The sequence below is a fragment of the Oncorhynchus masou genome, chromosome 5, assembly GCF_036934945.1.
Source record: "Oncorhynchus masou masou isolate Uvic2021 chromosome 5, UVic_Omas_1.1, whole genome shotgun sequence".
Taxonomy (NCBI): Eukaryota; Metazoa; Chordata; class Actinopteri; order Salmoniformes; family Salmonidae; genus Oncorhynchus; species Oncorhynchus masou.
In genome coordinates, this window is record NC_088216.1 from 26,108,300 (window position 1) to 26,134,403 (window position 26,104).

Consider the following 26,104-nt stretch of genomic DNA (forward strand, 5'->3'; position numbering starts at 1 on the left):
TTCCAGTTTTTATTTTTTACCCCTTTCTATAAACCAACGCACAGTGCTTGGAAACTAATACTAGAAACCTGATCTTGACGGCTGTATATAACGGGGTTGGGGACCGCTGGTCTAACTGCACTTCATGCATTGATGTAATGTGGAAGCATTTTCTGCAAAGAAATAATGCTGACATCATTCGACCAATGTGTAGTAACGTTTTTTGTATCTCTTTGTAGGCTTCTAAAATTGTGTTTGGGGTTCAGAGCTCCCCTAGCAACTACATTACTGCTGTGTGAAGTTCACAACCAAGTTACTGAGGGGTGTGGGTATGAACATGACCATAAATAGATCAGGTTACTGTAAATAACTTAGAGAACAGGTCAAGATCACAATTGTCTATTTATAGAGAAGTTCCCATATCAAATGTACATTTTTAGGATGACGTGATTAATATAGGCCCAGTGTTTCTTGTTTGTGTTCAATTATGAATGTGCTACTTTCCCTGCACCGTAGGCGGCGCCAGTGGATGTTTAGGTGTGAGAGACCCCGGAAGACGGAAGAAGTGAACTTTACACTGACTGGTTCGTTAGTTACTGGCAAAACAATAACCATTACTAAATCTGTGCTCGGAACAATGTGCTGGTGAGTAGCTAATTTTGTTGTTCCACAAACCTGCTAAATATTGTGATAATAGTAATTGTTGCTTCTCGTCGCCCCGGAAAGTTGTTTGTGCTCGACAACTAACGTTAGATAGCAATGTAACGTTAATTTAGCGTAGCCAGTTAGCAAGCTAGCCAGCTTGCTCGGATGAAGAACGCTGGCAGCAGTAGCTTGCTCCTTGCAAGGCTGATGAAATGTAGCTATGTTCATATCAAGTGAAAGCTATTTGCATATGTGTTGTTAAATATATGAATTTTGCATATAGTCAACTAGCCACAAGAAAAATACTCACTTGACGTTTCGCTATCTAGCTAAAGTGTCCATATCATGGCCACGCGCTGTCAAACGTTGGAAAGCAAACAATTGCTTTAGGACTATATTCTGCGCTAGCACATAACTGAGTCTAGCTTTATAAGCTATTTTGTTAATGGGATTAGCCAGTCTGTGGCTGCTCTAATAACTAATTCACAGGCCAGCGATTTAAACGGACATGTGCAAGTGAGCATTTGCCAGCAGTCAATGCAAGGCAGACAGATAGGGTGGGCGTAACGTCTTTACAGATGGCTACTCAAGAAGTAACTGCTAAACATGTGTAGTATAGTACAAGGTTGCAGAGGTCACACATTGCTAATCTTTAGAAGAAGCTAGCTTGCTACTGTATTTATAGAGCAGAGATTGGCTTGGCTTGTAGCCAATACAGTGCTCTACAGACAGGTGTCAGTTTTCTAAACATCCCTTAAAAGTCAATTGGCAGTCTGACACTGTTCTGGCTGAAGACCATATTTTCCCCTTGAGGATTTGCCCTGTACAAGCTTTATCATGCTTATATTGTACTGTAGGTAATGCATTTGTTTCTGTGTTGCCCTTCAGGTTATCAACAGATGGTAGAAGGTGGGTGTTGTCCAGTTGGTGACTCTGACCATCCATCTACACTATGGTGCTGTGCAGCAGCCTGCTGGCTGTGGTGTTCCTCCTGTCTCAGACTGGGGGGTTCCTGCACTCTTTGGAAGAGGATGTCCTTCCTAAGGAGTGGGTCCTGCTCCACGTGGTGCAGGGCCACATTGGGGCGGGAAACTACAGCTACCTGCGGCTCAACCACGACGGCAAGATCATCCTGCACATGCGCAGCCTCAAGGGGGACGCAGACCTGTACGTCTCGGACAAAACTCTGCGGCCCAGCTTCGACACCTACAAGCTGCAGTCGGTCACCTGCGGCCAGGACGTGGTCGTAGTGCCTGGAGACTTTGTGAGGCCCGTGGGGATTGGCATTTATGGCCACCCGTCGCACCAGGAGAGCGAGTTTGAGATGAGGGTGTTTTACGATCAGACTTCCCTCCAGGACCCGTTTGATAAAAGGTCGTACCCCTCTGAGGAGGAAGGGGGGAAGCAGAGATATGCTCCAGAGGATGACTTTGAGGAAGAGGAGTCCATCTTCTGGACTATTTTAATTGGGATTCTCAAGATTATACTTGAAATTTTGTTCTAAGAAATGTGTGCTGCTGCTCTCTGCCATGTGCATTAAGAATGAGGATACTTGTGGGCTATTTCAGCTGAGCGCATGTGTTAATCTCTAGGCCTGGTTTGCCAAAAACATTTTAAGGCTAAGTTCATCTTAGAACCATAGGATGCTTTTGGGAAACCTGGGCCTGGCATTGGTGATCTGAAATTAACCTGAGGGGAAGAAGCGGAAAAATCTAAGGGAATATTTTTTTTTTAAATTTCGTAATTCAATTGATTGTCTTTTGATTAATGACAAAGGCAATGCCTCAATTACGTTGCTTGTCAATCAGCCTCTAGGCTGAGGCATACCTCTGAAAAAATTATTGAATCAAACCACTATTTGCATATCTATATCAATTTTGTCATCTGATTTAAATGACTGGGTTATGTTCTGTATCTATGGACGCAAGCCAGACACAAATCTTAGGTTGTTACCCAGGCAGGCTGGTCATTAATTCTATCGGTTACCAGAGACACGACCCAGTCGTTCACTTCTTTTGTTCTGTGTCTGTGGACGCAACCCAGTCGTTCATTCGAAATGTTCCTTTGCCATGCTGGCTGGCAACATTGTTATCCCTTGCTTGCTAGCTAGCCAACTACGGTGAACTTAGTCACGTCAAACAGCGCAACCAGAATAACAGTAAAGTAACTGCGTTTGTTTAACCTGTTTTCCAGAGACATTTCTCGTCAGGACACTGTTCAGATGAGTAAGCTAACACAATCCCTTCAAACTGAAGCTGGAAAGACTACAAACTAGCTGCATTTCGTTTTACCCATCCTATTGACATTTCTTTGTGTATATCCATAAAAATTATGCGAGTTGATTCATGATTTCGATTGGCTGAGAATAGCTGCCTGCCTGCCAACTCCCGACACACATTCATTACTATGGGATAGCTGGAGATCGAATTTCAATTTTGAAACAATGTTGCAAATGTCAGAGATGGACAGCAAGGTGTATACAAGTCTCCGCTGTTGAAAATCAACTGCTAGTCGAAAAGAAATGGGAGATAGGTATTTCAACGTCATAGCTTTAGCCGGTGCTAATTTTTAGAATAGACACCGGCTGGAATGCATCCCAAAACACCAGGCAGAGAGCGTTCACTAAGTGTGTCTTTGAGGCATGTGTCGATACTGATAGGATCGGATAAATACTACACTGCTCTCTGATCAGCTTTCTCCATTCAAATCTTACCTTAACATTCTAATTATTCCACGATACTGACGATGGATCAGCTCACAGAAAGATATCACATATGACTAAAATATTAGGCAAACCAAGATTTGGCACGACGTGAAATGTATAGTAAGACAAATTACAGACAGTATCATACAAGTAGCAAAATGGAACTCATTTGATTGAACATGAAATGTATTTCAATATGATTTAAAATGGGTCTATATCCTACTTACTGTAGGCTATTTATGTTTTAATGCAGTCATCTCGGTTTTAATTTGAAGCTTGTTTTTATACCTCGTTTGTTTGTATTAATTGCAAAGATGTTGGCATCTTTGTATTTGTAGTGAACTCCGTTCTGAAGTTCTCAGCAGTCAGAGGCAAATAAACTGTGATTTTATGTTTCGTGGAGATATGTGTATCAAGTGATGCCGGAGGGCAAGTAGCATCTAACAATGTACTTAGCTGTGCTACGAGTGGTCTGAGCCAGGCATTCGATTACGAGCATTTAAGTCCAAAGATGGTTTTTGGAAACCGCTCAGATTTAACGATGCGCCTACAAAGGTTATAACGATGAACTTTGCCTTAAGATGTTTTTGTGAAACCGGGCCCTGTTCAATAGGTTCTAAATGGGAACAAATTACTTGAAGTGGAGGCGGCAGGCACTACCTGAAACTTTTCAATAGGAATGATCTTTTGCATTTCCATTTGAAAATGTTTGCTCCCATGTGTGCCTAATGAACAAGACTCAGGTCTAAATTGGTGTCCTGGGTCTGAATTATGCAACAACTAAATATCAGTACACCAGAGAGCAGAGATGTTCAACAGTGCCTTTTGATCTGTCAAGTCTTGGGTGAATGGCAATGCAACATCTCATGCAAATGGAGTCATTTTATAAGATTTTCAAATAAAGATGTATCTTTGCAAAATACCTAGTGTCAGATTGTCTGTCTGGGATATCACAATATTTTTGTAAAATGAATTCAGATTCACTAAGTGCAATGATTATCCCAGTTTGTTCACTTGACCGTATCAGACTCAGTGAAATGCATATAGGTTTCTCTTACAAGCAATATTTGTACATTTTTCTTAACATTATGCATGCATGAACACATCTGACATGAGGCAAAAGCAAGAAGAGGACCCTGCTGCACACACTCGAGGGTGTCCCAAGTTTTTAAACTAATTATAGATCGTTTCTCAAGCGTCCTACAGGTTTCATTCCATGGAGGTTGCTGTTTTCCCAGTTGCCAAACCTTTTATTTTCCTTTTTTTCCTTTTATTTTTTTAATGAACACAAATACAAAAACAAATATACAAACAAGAGTACATACACCTAACAGGCGGGCATTGCATATCGAATACATTTTCAATTTGTCAAAGTTATGGTGGGTATTGCTTTTACATTTACTGATTTCAAAATATAATTTAAACAATGTGAAGAGGGGCTTGTTTTTTGCCCACTTCATTTGATGGATAAAGGATCTTCCAAGAAAAATAAACAAATTAACAAGTTAAATCAGGGTCCATATAGTTTTGGATCAAAATAAAACAGTCTGAGATTAAGTCGTTTCTTTTAAAATAAAATCTCCTCTTGACGCAAGAACAGTCCCAAAATAAATGGTCAGTTGATAAACTCGTCGGCAGTGATCCTGTTACCTGCCTCCATTTTGTGTTGGACGGCCCATTTCCGGGTTTCCGAGTTCTGAAGGGAGAATCTCGCTTTGCTTGCTGGTCAAGACGAGAGCAGAATAAAAAGTACATGAAATAGGATATATACTGGAGACACGCGTACCGCGAATTAGTTTATGCACATAAATAGAACTTGTTTACAGCCATAGTTAAAACGTCAGCTAAATTCCACTTGACAGCTGTCGCGAGTAAACAGTAACTTAGCTAGCAAGCTAACTTTGGGTATCGGATTTAGTTGATTTCACTAGCTGCTAGTGTTTTGTATTTGATTTTCTAAGCAAGTAACCAAGAGAGCCGCCTACTGCCTGGGATTGTGTTAACTCGCCACAACTGCAGTGTCCATTCATGTTGTTATTGAAGACGAGACTCAAATCCTTCGAGACGGGGTAAGTCACTGCCTATCCACCCAGCTAACTTTCGTTAGATCAACATGTTATCCAGATAATGGCTAGTTAGCACACCTTATATATGTTATTTATATTGCCACATTAATTTAAACAGTATTGCACAGTTAGGTAGTTCAACTTTTAGGCCAAGAGGAAGGAATTGCATTTTCTTTCTAACTTGCATGTTTTTGGGCTCGCTCACCTGTCACCTCTTGTAGATTGACGGAGTGTGCATAGACATTGGCTAGCGACTCGAGAACACGTCTGATTTGGAATGTTCCCTTGTCAAATCTGTGTTTACAGTTCAGTAACAAACTCCGTCACATTTTCTGCATATCATAAAGTGAAATTCAAGTGACACTTCTGACTCATGCCTGCACGTTTTAGGGTTGCTGGTTTGTTTTATGACGTTAGGCCCAGAATAGTTAATGACATCATGCACTTTTTTCCCCCCCTAATTTATTTACCCGTCAAAAAAAGCATATAACTCAGTTGGTCACATATTAGGTGGGAGAAGGAGCTGTACACCTCCCCGACCTTGTAAGAATGTCATAAAACCTCCGACATAGGATTCACATTGTAGTCCATTGGCAATTCTCCAAGTAGGCGCATGTACAGGTGGTAACTGCCAAAATAATGAAAACACTACAGTAAATCAGGAAAGCAAGTGCTTCCACACAGGTGTGGTTCCTGTGTTAGTTAAGCAATTAACATCCCATCATGCTTAGGGTCATGTACAAAAATGCTGGACAGGCCATTATTTTGGCTACCATGGCTATGCCCCCATAGGATGACAATGCCCCGTGTGGAAGCATGAGTGGTCACTGAATGGTTTGATGAGCAGGAAAATGATGTTACCCATATGTCATGGCTGCCTCAGTCACTAGAACTCAACACAATTGAACATTTATGGGAGATTCTAGAGACATTTTGATAGGTGTAAATGGTTGGTGCCGGTAGGGCAAAAACAATAACATCAAATCCTGTCAATGGATGAGTCATGAAGTGGTGGGCTGTGCTGTCCACTCTCGGTTTCGCTCGAGGTAGCAACTTACAACGGCTGCTACGTTTCCGTTCCTTATCGCCTCACTGGCAAGCTCACCCGATGACATTCCATTTGTTTCCCTCTTCTGTGAAAACCTTTTCAAACACTCTTGACAGGTAGCTTGTGGAATGGAGTTTAGGGGTGAGCGAAGGAGGGTGGGGTTTGCTGTGCGGCCTAGCTCAACGTGCTGTATGTCTGTATTCACAATGAGCTCTGCCCAGCCAGCGAACTGGTTTGGGGAGCTCTCCTGAGCTGAATCATTCTAGAGTGAGTATATGCATGTAGAATTTGAGGATAGCTGTTTTTAGTGTGGGCCACGCCACCATTGTAGTCAACAACTACTAATAGAGGTGAATTGTAATGGTCCTTGAACAGATGTCCCAATGATATCTTGACTTGCCTGAATTCCATACAGTCTACCAATGTACATCCTTGTTGTGTCATGATTGACAATTTTACTCTATCCCCAGTTCAGGAGTGTTAATTTTTGACCCTGTTGTGTGCATTTAATTGAGCCAAGTCTCCCCTCTGTCTTGTTTCGCAGGAGTTTGAGGGTGTACCCAGAGCTGAGACGGTGAACAAGCCTCCTCCCCAAGGTGCCCACAGAGGGACAGGATGCCCGTCCCTCCTCCTCCCCCCCCTCCTCCAGGACCCCCCCCTCCCCCCACCTTCAACCAGGTCAGTCCAGCTCTTAAACCGATGTTCAGAACATGACAAAACTCAGAAGCCCTCTGAAGGGTTTCTAGAGATTCATGATTACATGATAAAATAACTGAAGTCACTCATTATTTGCTGTTGTATTGTTAAGGATGATACGACACCTTCTGATGTTAGATACTATGCCTAATATTATTATGCCCACATTTCCCATGGTATGATTTCTAGGGTTGATATGCCATGTTTATAAAGGCTTCAATTTAATGATGCAGTTTTTACCTTTTAAACAAATCCAAACACAAACCAAGAAGGTCCAAGCTGGCCAAACACACACCCACGCAGGCACCATGTGGATTGCTATCGACTTGCACCATAATGCTGCATTGCCATCTACTTTATCTGTTGCTATAACGACAGTACGGTATGCAGTTCATGTTATCATTTGCGTGGTCAACCTAACTAACATGGTGGTTTGTGTTTATCCTCTCCTCAGGCGAACACTAGAGCACCTAAGTTGAATCGGGATGAGGCGAAGGGGAGAGGAGCGTTGCTCTCTGACATCTCCAAAGGAGCCAGGCTGAAGAAGGTTGGAGTGGTCAATGACCGAAGTGCACCTATTATAGAGAGTAAGTAGCGTAGTAAACATATAGGAGATAGAAACTAACTTTTGCACTCTCCTCAATTCCCGCTGACACACACTCACACAGACTTTATACATACAGTACCAGCCACTGTTTGCCTTGATGACAGCTTTGCACACTCTTGGCATTCTTTCAACCAGCTTCATGAGGTAGTCACCTGTAATGCATTCCAATTAACAGGTGTGCCTTGTTAAAAGTTTATTTGTGGGATTTATTTTTTACTTAATGCGTTTGAGCCAATGAGTTGTGTTGTGACATGGTAGGGATGGTATACAGAAGAGTGCCCTATTTGGTAAAAGACCAAGTCCATATTATGGAAAAAAAAGCAACTAAAATAAGCAGAGAAATGACAGTCCATCATTACTTTAAGAAATGAAGGTCAGTCAATCTGGAAAATGTCAAGAACTTTGAAAATTCTTCAAGTGCAGTTGCAAAAATCATCAAGAGCTATGATGAAACTGGCTCTCATGAGGACCGCCACAGGAATGGAAGACCCAGAGTTACCTCTGCTGAAGCAGCCTCAGAAATTGCAGCCCAAATAAATGCTTCACGGAGTTCAAGTTACAGACACATCTCAACATCAACTGTTCAGAGGACACTGTGAATCAGTCCTTCATGGTCGAATTGCTGCAAAGAAACCACTACTAAAGGACACCAATAAGAAGAAGAAGAGACTTGCTTGGGCCAATAAACACGAGCAATGTACATTAGGCCGGTGGAAATGTTTCTTTTTGGTCTGAGTCCAAATTTGAGATTTTTAGTTCCAACCTCTGTGTTTTCGTGAGACTCATAGTAGGTGAACGGATGATCTCCGCATGTGTGGTTCTCACCATGGAGCATGAAGGAGGAGGTGTGAGGGTGCTTTGCTGGTGACACTGTCAGTGATTTTATTTAGAATTCAAGGCACACTTATCCAGCATGGCTACCACAGCATTCTCCAGCAATGAGTTAGACCGCGGCGTGAAGGAAAAGCAGCCAACACGTGCTCAGCATATGTTGGAACTCCTTCAAAACTGTTGGAAAAGCATTCCATGTGAAGCTGGTTGAGTGAATGCCAAATATATACTTTAATTATTATTTTTTTGAAATAGTTTTTTGGTTACTACATGATTTCATAGTTTTGATGTCTTCACTATTAATCTACAATATTAAACTACAAAAACCCTTGAATGAGTAGTGGTCCAAACTTTTGACTGGTACTATACATGCAAAAGTCCTTGCCACAAAGCTTTCAACAATATAAATGCAAGCATTATCAACACAACAGTGTAACAAGGAAATTTGTACCTTTGCTTTCCCCAGAACCAAAGGAAAGTGGTGGTGGCTGTGGTAGAGGAGGAGGGAGCAGTGGTGGGTCAGGGGGAGGCCATGGAGGCCTTTTCGCTGGGGGCATGCCAAAACTACGATCAGTTGGAGCTGGAGGTAAGCAGAATTCACAAAATAGGATTAGAATGTAAATGGGGCCCTATAAACTCAGCTTTATTTTTTGCCTGGTTCTGTTTAGTTAAATTTGTTTTTCAGTTGCTAGCTGTGCCACTAGAGATCCTGGTTCGAGTCCAGGCTCTGTCGCAGCCGGCCACGACCGGGAGACCCATGGGGCAGCAAACAATTGGCCCTGCGTCGTCCGCGTTAGGAGAGGGTTTGGCTGGCAGGGATGTCCTTGTCCCATCACCCTCTAGCGACTCCTGTGGCTGTCCAGGCGCAATGCACTCTGACATGTTCACCAGGTGCACGGTGTTCCTTCCGAGTGACGAGCTTCCGGGTTAAGCGGGCATTGTGTCAAAAAGCGGTGCGGCTTGGTTGGATCGTGTTTCGGAGGATGCTTGGCTCTCGACCTCCGAGTCCGTACGGGTGTTTCAGCGATCAGACAAGACTGTAACTAACAATTGGATACCACAAAATAGGGGAGAAACGGGGGTAATTTTTTTTTCTTTTTTTCCCCCAGGTTTGTTTTCCCAAGTTTTCACGCTCAATCACACTTTAAATGTGCACAATGCAGAAATAGCTCCGCCATTTCCTGTTTGCTAAAATTTAACACAAACTTGCTTTCAATAAGAATAACATGTGTAACTCACATTTCTATGTGAATTTGGTCAAGTCACCCCCAAAAAGTTACATATTGCATCTTTTAATAGAATAAACAAATTGGATGTTCTAAGTCCACAGCAATGCTTATTTAGATTATTGGGTGAAGTTTAATGCAAGTTCGCACCAGCAAGAGACTGTTGTTCAGCAACGTTTCTGTAGAAAGTTGCAGAGTTTGCAAAACAAATGGCCACTGGATTAATGCAAATAATCATATCATTCTGTCAAGTAGGGATAGGCTACTTTGTAGTTAACGTTTTGGGAAAGCCTTTCCATCTCTACCAGAAGAAGGTTGAATGAAAATTCAGAATCACTGATGCATTTTTTTTTCAGGTCTTATATGATTAACTTGAGCAAATTAATGACTTAGTTGAATACATTTTTTATGAATATTGTTGAATTCCATTTTGTCTGGATTCCATCCACGTTCTCCACAACATGGATTTTATATAAATACACCACTATAAATATACTGCAGAAACAGACTGGCACCCAGGCAACTAGATGTTCTACATTTGCTATGAATCTTGATGTGAATGGGTGTATTTATGCATAGTGTTCTAAGATGTGTGTTTCTATGCCTTCCTTCCAGACGCCTCAGTGGGCAGATCCGCCCTGCGTCCCCCAGGCTCCAGACCTGCAGCCCCCCGGCCCACCCCAGGCTGCTCTACCTCCCCTTCCCCAGGAGACAAACCCTCCCCAAGTGATAAACCTTCACCCCCGGAGCCCCAGCGCTCCCACCGCCCCTCTCTCCCCGACATCTCCCGCCCCTCAACCAGTGCCAGCTCCTCCCACTCCTCCAGTGGGGGCATGACGCACAGTACTTCAGGCTCAGCTCCGCCCCTCCTTCAGGCATGAAACATAGCACATCAGCCCCACCCACTCCACCTTCTTCGACAGGGGCCATGAAGCCCAGCACATCTGTCCCAGCTCCTCCCCCGCCATTTAACCGAGGTGGTTACCGCAGCAATGCACCATCAACCCCGCAACAAAAGGCCCCAGTAGGCATCAGCAACAACCGGGAGAAGCCCCTCCCCCCGCCGCCCCAAAGAGGCCCGGCTCTGCCCAGTTCTGGCCCTCCTCTTTCATCAAGACTGCCTCCTTCCTCCACGCGGCCGCCCACTGGTGGGTCCTCGGTGCCCCCTCCGCCCCCACCTTACAGGCACTCCTCTGGGGGCACCTCCAACGGCCCCATGGGGGACCATGGTGGAGATGGGGCTCCGAAACTTCCCCAGAGGCACAACTCTCTGCACAAGAAGAACACCTCAGGCGGAAGCTACGGCGGACGCAATCATGCACCTCCTCCACCCCCCTCGCCATGTCCAGGACTTCCAGGCGTTGGCAGACCACCCCCACCTGCCAGAGAGCCCCCCAGCAAGAGATCAGGTACTAGAAGATCAATCCTTTCTTCCACACACAATTTCATGGTCGGAAAGGATGGGTAGTAGCCATAGTCATCTCAACATTGTTTATGTCCCATTATGCTGTCCGAGCATTGGACAGTTCCACTGAGTCAATTTTCTGAAAGGGGGCATACTGTTTATTACCTTTAGTGTGTTGTTGGAACAGGTATGAAGCCAAAGTTGCAGATTTTACTACCACCTGCAGTTATAGAATGTTTGCTCACAAGTATACAGTGCATTCTGAAAGTATTCAGACCCCTTGACTTTTTCCACATTTTGTTACATTACAGCCTGATTCTAAAATTTATTTGTTTTTTCCCCCTCATCAATCTACACACAATATCCCATAATGACGAAGCAAAAACGCAGCCTTGAGTCTTCTTGGGTATGATGCACCTGTATTTGGGGAGTTTCTCCCATTCTTCCCTGCAGATCCTCTCAAGCTATTTTCAGGTCTCCAGAGATGTTCGATCTGGTTCAAGTCTGGGCTCTGGCTGGGCTACTCAAGGACATTCAAAGACTAGTCCCGAAGCCACTCCTGTATTGTCTTGGCTGTGTGCTTAGAGTAGTTGTCCTGTCTGAGGTCCTGAGCGCTCTGGAGCAGGTTTTCATTAAGGATCTCTCTGTACTTCATCTTTCCCTCGATCCTGAAAAGTCTCCCAGTCCCTGTCGCAGAAAACATCCCCACAGGATGATTCTGCCACCACCATGCTTCACCGTAAGGATGGTGCCAAGTTTCTTCTAAATGTGATGCTTGGCATTCAAGCCAAAAAGTTCAATCTTGGTTTCATCAGACCATAGAATCTTGTTTCTCATGGTCTGAGAGTGTTTAGGTGCCTTTTGGCAAACTCCAAGCGCACTGTCATGTGCCTTTTACTGCGGAGTGGCTTCAGTCGAGCCACTCTACTATAAAGGTCTGATTGGTGGAGTGCTGCAGAGATTGTTGTCCTTCTGGAAAATTCTCCCATCACCACAGAGGAACTCTAGAGCTCTGTCAGAGTGACCATCGGGTTCTTGGTCACTTCCCTGACCAAGGCCCTTCTTCCCCGACCAAGGCCCTTCTTCCCCAGTTGCTCAGTTTGGCTGGGTGGCCAGGTCTAGGAAGAGTCTTGGTGGTTCCAAACTTCTTCCATTTAAGAATGATGGAGGCCACTGTGTTCTTGGGGACCTTCAATACTGCAAATGTTTTTTGGTACCCTTCCCCAGATCTGTGCCACGACACAATCCTGTCTCTGAGCTCTACAAACAATTCCTTCGACCTCATGGCTTGGTTTTTGCCCTGACATGCACTTTCAACTGTGGGATCTTATATAGACAGGTGTGTGTGACTCCAGTCAAGTTGTAGAAACATCTCAAGGATGATCAATGGAAAACGGCTGCACCTGAGCTCAATTCCGAGTCTCATAACAAAGGGTCTGAAGACATATGTAAATAAGGTATTTCTGTTTTTTATTTTTTATAAGTTTGCAAACATTTCTAAACCTGTCATTATGGGGTATTGTGTGTGTGTGTGTGTATTGTAATGTAATCGATTTTAGAACAAGGCTGTAATGTAACAGTGGAAAAAGTCAAGGGGTCTGAATATTTTTGTAATGCACTGTAATTTATTGGCTGATCCCTCCTGATGACCCAGATGGAATCATGTGATCCTTACTTAACCATAGAAAGTCCTCAATAGCACGGCCCATGCTAAATTGGGCTTTTGGGCACTAGAGTCATCTATCTATGGTAATTAGGTCTGACCCCATTTAGTCGATTGTTTGGTCGATAGGCTGATGGTCGACCAATATTTTTTGTTGTTGTTGAGCAGTGGCAAATATGTTTTTAAAAATCATGTCCAAAAAATCATGTCCGATTCATGCCTGTCTGAGTGGACTAATCCATTACGGAGGCTGCGGGAATGGCACACCAGTAGTACATTTACCGTTAATTCCCATTTCTAATCTGCAATGATTGTTTGGTTACGGTCATTTCTGTTAATGCCGTCATTAAATTATTATTACGGTCTTACTGTTCTCGTTGTAGGAGTGGACACATTGTTTGCAGAGCACACAACCTAGGCTACACTTGTGAAGTTTTGGTTTATATCATTAGATTTACAAGTTGTCAATGTGTTCATTGTCTTTTGTTTTGAGTGCTATTGTCAATCTTGAGTAAGGACACGCACCTGATTTATACATTTAGAAGTAGGACTAGTCTACCTGGCCTGCGGCAAATGTAGGCCTATAAATGTGGCTATTTGATACCATTTCTGATTTTCTTAACTTGCCATCATTGTGGAGCATCTCAAAGTATATTTTTCTTCGCCTCAAACAGCAAGTTAAAGTATATTTTTACATCCATTGAGAATGACAATAATTCCTCAATGTACCTATTTGAACCATCTTTCTCCCTTTCGATTATCCTACCACTCAGCATGAGGGGGGAAAAATCATGTTCAAACCCGGTGGACACATCATAAAATAGACCTATGGATGACTTCTTAGCCCTTGCGCAAATAGCCTACAGCTGTGTCTGTCTGTCTGGAGCACACTGGTGTGGGAAACTCTTGAGTGCCAAGAATATTTTATACACTGTTGCAAGTTTGCTAGTTAATGGAAAAGGTTGCCGACCACTGGTGTCGTCTATTACTGGCAGCAGAGGGTCGGGAGTAGGTCTTTGTTCTTCTGGTTAGGCTGTATAGATCTCTGGCTCCTTCCCTCTTTTAGCAATTTGTATATTTTAATTGAAGCATCAGATGAGCTCAGTAGCCTACATATAGTTGATTTTTGAAAAATGGATAGAAAAATACACCTTTGGCAAAAATTTTAATCGATTGTTCGAAAGAACAGACGACTCTCGGTCAACCAATATTTTTTATTTTTTGGGTGGTGGGGGCAGCCCTAATGGTAATTGCAATATAACAATTGCTCCACCTTTTTAAGACCTACATGAATTAGGACAGAGGGGTTGATTTGGAATTGAACGTTTTGAATACGCAGCCGCATATTGTCATGAGACAGCTGAGGCCTTTGCCATGAGGCCTCCTGGTTTCTCTGCATTCCACGAGTTCTCTGGAATATTCTGGCATTCCTTACGCTCTCATTCTCTCTCTTTGACAGCTTACAGTATCTTGTCTTTATTGCAACTTGACCAGTCCTGATTGCTTGGGCATGGTCTGTTATTTAAGGACATGCAAAGTATTCAGACCCCCTTCATTTTTCCCACGTTTTGTTATGGCACAGCTGCCTTCTAAAATAGATGAGGGCAAAATTTCATCCATCTACACACATTACCCCATAAGAACAAAGCAAAACAGGTTTTTAGACATTCTTGCAAATGTAAAAAACGATACCTTATTTTCTTAAGTATTCTGACCCTTTGCTATGAAACTCAATTGAGCTCAGGTGCATCCTGTTTCCATTGATCATCCTTGATGTTTCTACAACTTGATTGGAGTACACCTGTGGTAAATTCAATTGATTGGACATGATTTGGAAAGGCACACACCGGTCTATATAAGGTCCCGCAGTTGACAGTGTACAGTTAAAGTCTGAAGTTTACATATACCTTAGCCAAATACATTTAAACTCATTTTTTCACAATTCCGGACATTTTAATCATTTAATAATTTAAGTAAAACTGTCCTGTATTAGCTCAGTTAAGATCACCTCTTTATTTTAAGAATGTGAAATGTCAGAATAATAGTAGAGTGATTTATTTCAGCTTTTATTTCTTTCATCACTTTCCCAATGGGTCAGAAGTTTACATACACTCAATTAGTATTTGGTAGCATTGCCATTAAATTGTTTAACTTGGGTCAAACGTTTCGGGTAGCCTTCCACAAGCTTCCCACAATAAATTGGGTGAATTTTGGCCAATTCCTCCTGACGGAGCTGGTGTAACTGAGTCAGCCACCTTGCTCACACACACTTTTTCATTTCTGCCCACACATTTTCTATAGGATTGAGGTCAGGGCTTTGTGATGGCTACTCCAGTACCTTGACTTTGTTGTCCTTAAGCCATTTTGCCACAACATTGGAAGAATGCTTGGGGTCATTGCCCATTTGGAAGACCCATTTGCTACCAAGCTTTAACTTCCTAACTAATGTCTTGATGTTGCTTCAATATATCCATATCATTTTCGTTCCTCATGACGCCATCTATTTTGTGAAGTGCACCAGTTCCTCCTGCAGCAAAGCACCCCCACAACATGATCCTGCCTCCCCCGTGCTTCACGGTTGGGATGGTGTTCTTCGGCTTGCAAGCCTCCCCCTTTTTTCCACCAAACATAACGATGGTCATTATGGCCAAACACTTCTATTTTTGTTTCATCAAACTAGAGGACATTTCTCCAAAAAGAATGATCTTTGTCCCCATGTGCAGTTGCAAACCGTAGTCTGGCTTTTTATGGCTGCCTTTTCAGGTATCTGAGCGGCCTTTCAGGTTATGTCGGTATAGGACTCATTTTAATGTGGATATAAATACTTTAGTACCGGTTTCCTCCAGCATCTTCACAAGGTCCTTTGCTGCTCTTCTGGGATTGATTTGCACTTTTCGCACACAAGTACGTTCATCTCTCGGAGACCGAACATTTCTCCTTCCTGAGTGATATGACAGCTGCGTGGTCCCATGATGTTTATACTTGCCTACTATTGTTTGTACAGATGAATGTGGTAACTTCAGGCGTTTTGGAAATTGCACCCAAGGATGAACCAGACTTGTGGAGGTTTCTTGTTAACAAGACATTTGTGGAGTGGTTGAAAAACAAGTTTTAATGACTCCAACCTAAGTGTATGTAAATGTCTGACTTCAACTGTATATCCGCAAAAAAACAAGCCATGAGGTCGAAGGAATTGTCTATGGAGCTCAGTGACAGGATTGTCGCGGCACAGATCTGGGGAAGGACAAACATCTCTGCAGCCCTGCACCAACCAGGCTTTTGTGGTAGAGTGGCCAGACGGAAGACACTCCTCTGTAAAAGCCACATGACAGGCCGCTTGGAGTTGATTTGGAAAAGCACACACCTGTCTATATAAGGTCCCACAGTTGACTGTGTATATCAGAGCAAAAACCAAGCACTGGGGTCGAAGGAATTGTCCGTAGAGCCCCGAGACCGGATTGTGTTGACGAACAGATCTGTGGAAGGGTATCAACACATTTCTGCAGCATTGAAGGTCCTCAAGAACACAGTGCCCTCCATCATTCTTAAATGGAAGAAGTTTGGAACCACCAACACTCTTCCGAGAGCTGGCCACCTAGCCAAACTGAGCAATCCAGGCAGAAGGGCCTTGGTCAGGGAGGTGAGCAACAAGAGCAACAATTTAATCCGTTTTTGAATAAGGCTGCAGGGTAACAAATGTGGAAAACTCAAAGGATCCGAATACTTTCCGAATGAGCTATACCACTTTTTTTCAGGTTACTGTAGAGTACAGTACATTCATTTTTCAGAAAGTTACAGGTTGGAAGGGATATTTTTTCGCCTTAATTGCTGCTATGTGATTTTTTTAATCAGGCATCATCATGGTCTTACTATTGTGTGTGTTTGTTTGCTACCAATGCAGCCCCTTCTGCACCCAATCCTGGGTCACGAAACGGGGGTGGTGGACAAGCCCCTCTTCCCCCGCCCCCCTACCGGATCCACAGTGCTATCACTCCCAACACCACCTCCTCGGAGCCACCCCACTACACCCGGGGGCCCAGGCCCCCTCCACCCCCTTCATCTTCCTCCCGCACCGGACCCCCGCCGCCTCCCCCGCCCATCCGCAACGGATACTCCTCATCCTCCAAGTCCAATATAGGTGAGTCAGTACAGGCTAATTTCTCCCAGTCCTGGTCCTCAGTGCCCCCTGTACATTCTGGTTTTCATGGAAGTCCAGTTTTTGAGCAGCTGTCACTGCATTTGATTAATATATGATTGATGGCTTTTCATCGCTTTTTAGAATCTATCTTGTGTTGAGTATTAACCTCCACAGCCCTGAACACGGTCTACTTTCGATCACTAATGCCATTTTGTTAGCTCTCAAATCAACAGACATGTTGGAGACATTAGTAGCCTAGTTGTTGTTGGTAGTAGATTGTCAGGTATTATAGCCCCATATTCAAATGCCAGCTCAGTCATGCAAATGTCCCCCAGTAGTTCCTCTTGCATTGTGACCAATCCAGAGCGTTCATAGAGTTCATAGATTGCACAGTCAGATTAAAGTTTCCAGGAGAACTGACCGTTGTGCATGGCTTTGTTAATGGAAATGGACATTACTAGAGCAAGCTCGAAGTCAAAAAAGCATGACTTCTAATTTGTTTATATGCAGGACCAATGCTAAAATGTTACTGTACTTTATTCATTCTATTACTGTACTAAGGTGTTGGCCTTAATTTGTTTGCTAGTTTAGTGTTATCTTGATTTACGGTGTTGTTGACCTTTACCTTTTCTGAACCCTCAGAGGATTTTGAGTCCAAGTTTGACTTCCACCCAGTGGAGGACTTCCCACCCCCTGAAGAATATAGGAATTTCAACAAGATCTACCCCAGCAAAAGCAATAAACCTGGACCAGGTACAGGCTTAGGCTTAATTCATTCTCCACACCACTGCCTGCATACATACTGTACACAACATCCAATATATGGCCTCTGCACTACTGTCACAATGTTATTACCATATGGAATGTCAGCTGGGATTGAGATAAAGCGAATATGGGCTCTTTCGAATCGTCTTTCCGTGATTCCTCGCATTCTGTCGACTTGCCTCCTTTGCACTTGTATTAGAGAAGGTCCATGATCCCTCCCCTTCTCCAATTTGTTTTGAGAATGATGTGAGGAATTGAGAAAAGATTAATAGAAAAGAGCCACATGGTTGTTTTTTTGGAGGTAAGAACTGACCTGATGTAACCTTTTATTTCCTCTACTTCCTGTAGGCATGATCCGAGGAGTACCTCCAGCACCACCGGTGGCTAGGTGAACTATGGAACTCGGGAACAAAATGACTTTAATTAATAACTCAGTCTAATCAGAGGATGCTCAGGGGAGTGGCGTGACACTCGAAACACATACAGGTCTAAACATACACTTTATATGACCACAAGGAAACAAGTCAACCCCAAACGTTATAGAAAATTCAATAGTCTTGTTAGACGCTACGTTTTTATAAAGCCCTACACTACCAGTCGCTCTCTTTTGCACAAACACTTCAGACACTTCTGTTTCAGCATGATAGAACAAATCCACTCTGAACTGAGGTGCTGAAGAACAGACCTGTTTGACTGTTGTGGACACAAGCGTTGCATTGATTATACTTTATAGCAGCAGGACCAACTAAGAATTCTGCATTTCATCTTTTGAAATGTGTGCATAATCCACGGTTATGATGTTGATTTCCTGTGATTTATGAATGATGTTTTTAAACTGTTCTATGGTTAACTGCAGTAACTGTGCCACCAGTGGGAAAATATAGGACACACACCAACGTTGCCAACAATGCGTATCAATTGGTGTACGTGGTGTTTTTTTTAAATGCCGTGCTTCCAGTGCCCTGAGGAGAAGGTGTGTGTGTGTGTGGAATAAAATTCTCTCCCTTCTTGATGTGCCAATAGTTGGGTGGAGTAGAATGAGGGGCCTCTCACACTTAGAAAATCTGTTGTTTGGATCACACAGAAATGGCTTAGTTTTTTTGGTATCTTGTTTTTCATTACTTTGAGTAATAAAATGTGGACAGGAGAAATGACTTGAATGCTTGTCATGTTATGAGAGGTTGAGTCTTTCTGACAGTGAGTAACAGTCTTTACATTGTGAGGGGCATTCCCAATTAGATATTTTTAATTCTTCCTCATGGCATTGCTCTGTGGCAGCATAACCGCTTAACCATGGCACCTATGATTGCCATGTTTTTACACTAGAGAACAGAAAGTGCTGCTCTGATTGGTTGCATTCTAGGTTTATCTGAAACAAAAACACTACGAAATGCTTCAGGGATCTGCCGCTCTTCTTTAATGGGCATTAGCTGCCAAAGCTCCTTTACTTTTATTGATCAAGGAAGGCGTTTGAGAGTACTGTATGAAATTCTACTTTCACTTTATTCAATGCTGTCCCTGTTTTTTGCCACAAGGGGGTGATCATGGTTAAATTATTACCCTCATTCCTTTCTTTGGACCAAGGGTAGCTTTGTAGGGCTGTCAGTCATTCAACCCCATCTTTCAGGAGTTCCTTCAAGGAACAAAAAAAATGTAATCTCTTTTTTTTATTTTTTTAACTAAAATATTTTATTTTACTGCTGGTGGCCCTTTTGGAATAGACCGTGTCATGGCCAGAGGGAAACAATAGTGCTCGAGTTTTTTAATGCATTCCTATGCAAGGAACAGTTTTGTATGTATTCGCACTTCTCGTTTGTAGCATCTAACCAAAAAGGAAACACTTAAGTGCCAGAGGAATGTGTAGGGCGAAGTTGCTCCTAGATGCTGATTTGGGGTCTGTTTTCTATATTCCCTACTAATGCTTAAGGTTAGGATTGGGGAAGGGAATCTTATCCTAGATCTGTACCTAGGGGAAACATCACCTGGAGCACCAGGGAACTATTTAGGCAGAGTAGGCCCCAGAAATGTCATCATGGTGGATTTATATAGTTTTTATGACTTATGAGCTCCTAAATGTGTGCTACCTATACTGTCATTACATTGTTGCATTGTTATTTCTGTTACGATTCCACTACAGTGAAAGAAAGCTTCATGAGAATAGATTCCTTTTCTCTTCTCCATTCCTTTTATGTAGTCCTCAGGCTGGTTGTTGCCTTACATATCTGTCATACTTATTGGTACCAGTGCATTTGTAAAGAAGATATATATCATTTTTAATTATACTCACTTTTTATATTAAAAAATATTTAAAATGCAATAATTAATGTATATTTAAATAAAGTATGAGGAATATGGAAATTGTAGTTATCAATATTTTAATGTTTGTAAAAAAGCTTGTAATATAGGGAGTAAATTGATTAAAAGGTTTATCAACAGGCCAGTTGTGGGTGTTGTCTGACAGCCAGAGAGACTGGTCTCTTTGCAGCACTTCTCTATATGCCTGACTGTGTGTGTAACTTATGTAATTGATGGATATGTTCTGTCTCACACAGGTGAGTCATTGACTGTGATCCTCATGTTCTCACCCTGTTCATTCCTACCATGGTCATTTCACTTGTTAATCAACCATGTTTTATCATTTTGAAATAAATATATGATTTTTGGGGGGGAAAGGGGTACATGATTGTCCATTGTATTTTACTCTATCACCATGTCAATCATATTTTAAGCTTCTTGTAAATGCAATTTACAGTAATTTATTTTGGAAGTTCGATATCGCTGACACAGAAACATAAATAACTCAAATTAGTTGGTTGTACAGTTACACACATTACATGTTTACCAGAGCACATATGCATAAGTTATAGTAATAATCTCAAACTGCAATCAAGTTACTAACAACACCAGAGAATATTGTGTCAAATGTTACACCAGACAATGCTGAATTTCCCGGGAAATATCCAGTCCGCCGAAATGTATATTATTGAAACTCCCGCCACCATGTACGTGTGTGACGTAGACACTGGCGCCCCTGACAATCGAAGATGAACCAATGAGAGCCTGGGAAATAACAAGACTGACAAATCAGACCTTAGCGGCGGGAAGTCCAGCTGACTGGGGGAGGATTTTTGAGACATTTGGCGCAAGTCTTGTTTCTTAGACTAGAGCGCGCCAGAGACACCACACGAAATCCATCAAGACGAATACTTCTTAATAACTAAAATAAGGTATCACTACCTTCAATGCATGTGTAGCATTACGCTTGATTTGACGAGATATTGTTGAATGTTTTGTCAGAATTTTAGGGGAGATATGTTGGCGAGCGAGTTGCCGTTGCGTACTGGGGGGGGTTTGGTCAATCCGTAAAGTTAAACTCGTTAGTCAGATATAAAACAGTTTGTCGAATACACCAATAAATATATGTCATGTTTTCTTTGACTGTGGTATTTTACATAATTTCAGTGTTTAATAATAGTTGTGCTGTTGGCGCCACACATGAGGACACATATTGTTGTCGCCATTGAGTCTGCAGATACAGTAGTTACTGAGAATTCACACCATTGTGATTGATGGCCCTTGTCTTTTGTGATGGGAAGTTTTTTTTTACAACCGTGCAAAGATAAAGAGTCACGCTTAACAGTAATGACATTAACTTGTGTGGAAAATACTGAAACTAATTTGATCAGGGGAGACCTGATAGCTAGGATGCATGGTAATCATTTGCTATTATGTGGTTTCGTACCTCTAACGAAATCTACTCATTTCAAATCACTCTTGATCATAAGATAATGGTTTTTCTTGCAGTCTATCTATTCATGGGTGTTGTCACAATGGCTGACCTTATCTCTTCCCCCTTTAGTCTTTTGAAACACATCTACACGCTAAGTGCTCACAGCGAAGATGCCCAGCACACGTTCCCAGGCTCAGCCCATCCTCCAGTTCCCCAGACGCAAGTCCTCCAGGGTTGACTTAAAAAGCACCAAGAGCACATCCCAGACTGAGACCCAGTCCCTCTGCTCCGTGGAGTCTCCTAAACCACAGCCCCTTCCAGAGAAGATCCAGCTAATGCCCCGCTCAAGCAGGCCCGTGGCACCCAAAGGCATAACTCTGTGCCCAAGGCGGACTCCAAGAAAACCCCTCAGCCCTCGCAAACGCACAGGTATGGGATTGTGTTATTATACACAACTTTGAAAGTGTTTCACTGTCTAAAACTTTAGGTAATTTGTTATTTATTCATTTTTTACATATTCTGTGCAACATTTAAGATGATAAACCACTTTAGGTCATTTGTGATCTTTACATATTCAGTGCAACATTTTAAACTGCTAAACCACTTTAGGTAATTTGATTTTTACAAATTCTGTGCAACATTTAAGCTGATAAACCACCATGCTCGAAACCTAAGTAATTTTTTTAAACTCTTGATGCAAACGTGACATGCTATCCGAAAGACAGACATCTTGTTTCTAACCTAACCATGCGTTTTCTGTGTGTTTCTCAGGAGATGAAAATGGCTGTAACCTCAGTGCCAACCTACTGGGCTCTCCTCCCAAACAGCCCTGTCTTAACCTGGCCTCCCCCCGCAAGCTGGGCTTTGATGAGAACTCCCCCGTTCTATCCCAGAGGAGTCTACTGACCCCCCTGTCACCAAAATGGCAGCGCCTCTCCCACCCCAGGGCCTCCCCCAGCAGACTCCATGAGACCCCCAGTGGGAGCCCATCATGTCCCCGATCAGAGAAGGCCACGGTGGTCGGCCTCTTTGCTGAAAGTAAGACATGTCTCTCTCACGTTCTCTTCCTTTTTTCCTCCCTCACGTTCTCTTCCTCGTAGCTTTTTCTCAAGTGCAAATGAAAAGCGTTAAACTCCAAAGAGAAATGTGTGCCTTTATTTTGATTTGTTCATTATTCTAATGTTCACTTCATATAGACTTAAGGCAAACTATGAACCCCTTGTCCCTCTCTCCATCCCTCTCCAGAGTCTAAGTTCCATAGTGTGAAGCAGGCCCTCCACACGGCTGTCCCAGAGCGCCTGCTATCCCGGGAGGCTGAGAGGTCCTCAATCCGCTCCTTCCTGGAGGACAAGACCCTAAAGGCCAGCCCAGCCAGCCTCTACATCTCTGGAGCCCCCGGCACTGGCAAGACCGCTTGCCTCAACTGTGTGTTGCAGGAGATGACGGTTAGCATCACTGTTTGCATTAGTCTCCGCTTTGTTAATGATGGGTTAATTGTTAGCATTAGCCTAGCATTGGATCTGTTGCCTTGACAGGATTCAAACACTCATTAGCCTAGTGTTGGCTCTTGAGTGGATCCCAATACCTCTACCATAAGGTGCAGAATCACTTAATTCCACCCCTTGTGTACAGCCCTGAACCCTGTGTAAATTTAACCCCATTGATTTCTGTTACGTGAATTTAACTATTTCCTCTCTTGATCCAGGATGAACTGAAGGAGATTCAGACAGTGGTGATCAACTGTATGGCTCTGCGTAGCTCCCACGCCATCTTCCCCCTGCTGGCAGAGAAACTGGGGGCCTCTGGGGGCCACACTGACACCAAGTTGCAGAAACTGCTGACCAGCACGGGGCCTACTGTGTAAGTATCTAGCTACTGTGCCAAACCATAACCCGGAACTATAACTTAAATCCATGACACTTTCCGAAAGGTAAAAGTAGAGTTTTTCTTTATCCAACAACTCTGAATTTACACCGTTAAAAAAAACACATATTTGAGAAAGGAATTGCATTTTGCCGCCCGATAAGTTTGGTCTATTAGCCTTCTTTCTCCTTCTCTCCCCAGTCTTCTAGTCCTGGATGAAATGGACCAGTTGGACAGCAAGGCCCAAGATGTTCTCTACACCATCTTTGAGTGGCCGTACCTGCCCAAGTCCCGTCTCTGTCTCATTGGTAAGAACCCCCTAATATACAGTGTTAAACAATATACACTGTCTCTGGTATACACATTTTATTGGATGTTACAATGTCTAGTTAATATCTAAGGATTCATCTGAAGATTTCACCCTAAAACTTCATATACACATCTGCCCGTCTCCTATATTTAAATTCCATCCATTCAACTCTCAGCCATTTCCTCATGTGGGCTGTCGTTAGGTCTTCCTGTATGCAGGCAGGTGTAATGAAGGTGTCGTGCCATTCTAGGTATCGCCAACGCTCTGGACCTGACGGACAGGATCCTCCCCAGGCTCCAGGCCCTGCCTCGTTGTCGGCCCCAGCTGTTACACTTCCCTCCCTACAGCCGCCAGGAGCTCGCCGCCATTGTACAGGACAGACTCAGACATGTGTCCGGAGAGGGGTTACTAGGCGCATCGGCCGTGCAGTTTTGTGCCAGGAAGGTGTCTGCTGTGTCGGGAGACGCACGCAAAGTTCTGGATATCTGCCGGTAAGGGAATGAATTGACGAAATATCTTAAATACACTGTATTAATAATAAATAACATGTTGGTTGCAATGATGACTTCTTAGGAGACCTTTGGATTGCCCATGAAAAGAAATGTAAGATCAAATATGAGCAACTAAAAATGTGCGTTTTACTACGGCTAGTTATAAGTGGTCTCGGAGAGTTGGTATGGGAAGGGAAAAGGGGGATTCCTAGTCAGTTGTACAATTTGAATGCATTCAACTGAAATGCCTTCCGCATTCACCCCAAACCTCTCAGAATCAGGAGCGCTGCCTTAATCGACATCCATGTCTTCGGCGCCCGGGGAACAGTGGGTTAACTGGTTGAAGTTTTGTTTGAGAACAGAAAGTGTCATGAAGCCGGTTCCTCTGTGTTACAGGAGAGCTATAGAGCTTGTGGAATCTGATGACAGAAAGGCAGCAGCAGAAACTACATCGTCTCGTGTGAGCGTGCCCCAGGTGGCCAGGGTGCTGTCGGAGGTGTATGGGGACCGCATGTCCTCGTCAGAGGGAGAGAGCTTGCCCATCCAGCAGAAACTCCTGGTCTGCTGTCTGCTACTGCTTACCCGCAACGGCAAGAACAAGGAGATCCCACTGGGCAAGGTGAGAGATGGGCACTGCATTGGTGCGAACACAGTACTACAACACAAGTTTGTAAATTGAGAGCAAACATTGTTTTTTGCTGTTAATCATTTTCTAATACACCTTGATATACACCGAGTGTACAAAAGATTAAGAACGCCTGCTCTTTCCATGACCCTGTCCAGGTGAAAGCTATGATTCCTTATTGATGTCACTTGCTAAATCCACTTCAATTAGTGTAGATGACGGGGAGGAGACAGGTTAAAGAATCTATTTTTTTGCCTTACACAATCCATGACTCAATTGTCTGTTTGCCATTGAGGGGGAATAGGCAAGACAAAATATTGAAGTGCCTTTGAACGGGTATGGTAGTAGGTGCCAGTTGCACCAGTTTGTGTCAAGAACTGCAACGCTGCTGGGTTTTTCACGCTCAGCCGTTTCCTGTGTGTGTCAAGAATGGTCCCACCACCCAAAGGAGTAGAACGCATTGTAGTCAACATCTCTGTGGAAAGCTTTCAACACCTTGTAGAGTCCATGCCCCGACGAATTGAGGGGTGAAATGAGGTGCAATATTCGGAAGGTGTTCCTAATGTTTTGTACACTCAGTGTACATGCATCATACAAGTCTAGGTAGCTAGTAAGAATTAAACGTAAACGACAGTTACAGACGTTTTCTCTTGCACTGACCTGGTTACCACTGAAAGTCATTGGGTTGCTGAAGCTTAGTACCAATTATTTCTCAAGTCTGACTCTTCTTCTTTATCCCTCAGCTCCACGAGGTGTACAGCCGTCTGTGTGCCAAGAGACAGGTGGGCGGTGTGGGCCAGGGCGAGTGCCTCTCCCTCTGCAGTCTGCTGGAGAGCCGGGGCATCTTTGCCCTGAAAAAAGCCAAGGAGGCTCGCCTCACCAAGGTTTCTCTGAAGATTGAGGAGAAGGATGTGGAGAATGCTCTGAAGGATCGCACCCTGCTGGGCAGTATCCTGACTGCTGGCCTACCATGACCGTTCACCTTTATTTGTGCCTTAATTTTGTTTGTTTTGGGATTACTTTTTTTTCTGGTGGGATGATGCATATCCAACTATGTCCTCCCTTTTCAGAACAATGGGAAATGCAGCAATTTGTTAGATTTTTATTGACAGATTAACATGGACTGGAAACATTTCAAATGGTCAGTCAAACTGACCAGCTGCTTTTAACTTGAGTTTTAATGCTTATTTATTTTTGGGGGGTGAAAACCTGATGTACATTTATGTTGTAATAAATTAATGTACAAACTTTAAAAAAAAAAAATGTGTTGCTCTTATTTTAATTCAGCAAGAGGTCTACTATTTTTTGTTAA

General features: G+C 43.2%; 3 protein-coding genes and 1 non-coding gene across 4 annotated transcripts; all 4 read left to right on the plus strand.

The window, feature by feature from the left end:
* Positions 1-17: 17 nt before the first annotated feature.
* Positions 18-4,250, plus strand: LOC135538228 (UPF0669 protein C6orf120 homolog). Its single transcript, XM_064964185.1, has 2 exons — positions 18-624; positions 1,513-4,250. Exon 2 carries the CDS (start codon positions 1,577-1,579, stop codon positions 2,126-2,128), a length of 552 nt encoding a protein of 183 aa, XP_064820257.1. The 5' UTR covers positions 18-624; positions 1,513-1,576; the 3' UTR covers positions 2,129-4,250.
* Positions 4,251-5,005: 755 nt separating this feature from the next.
* LOC135538285 (WAS/WASL-interacting protein family member 2-like) lies at positions 5,006-20,131 on the plus strand. The gene is made up of 9 exons (XM_064964198.1): positions 5,006-5,397; positions 6,987-7,120; positions 7,593-7,725; positions 9,043-9,162; positions 10,418-10,663; positions 10,699-11,211; positions 16,772-17,008; positions 17,651-17,761; positions 18,122-20,131. Exons 2-9 carry the CDS (start codon positions 7,058-7,060, stop codon positions 18,163-18,165), a joined length of 1,467 nt encoding a protein of 488 aa, XP_064820270.1. The 5' UTR covers positions 5,006-5,397; positions 6,987-7,057; the 3' UTR covers positions 18,166-20,131.
* A 347-nt stretch (positions 20,132-20,478) lies between these two features.
* Positions 20,479-26,104, plus strand: LOC135538274 (cell division control protein 6 homolog). The gene is made up of 9 exons (XM_064964192.1): positions 20,479-21,000; positions 21,633-21,932; positions 22,275-22,541; positions 22,749-22,948; positions 23,209-23,363; positions 23,568-23,674; positions 23,927-24,167; positions 24,564-24,786; positions 25,536-26,104. The coding sequence occupies exons 2-9, from the start codon at positions 21,674-21,676 to the stop codon at positions 25,764-25,766; spliced, it is 1,683 nt and encodes a 560-aa protein (XP_064820264.1). The 5' UTR covers positions 20,479-21,000; positions 21,633-21,673; the 3' UTR covers positions 25,767-26,104.
* On the plus strand, positions 24,230-24,300 carry LOC135540537 (small nucleolar RNA SNORD58). The gene has a single exon (XR_010455828.1). It is a non-coding gene; the product is annotated as a small nucleolar RNA SNORD58 (small nucleolar RNA).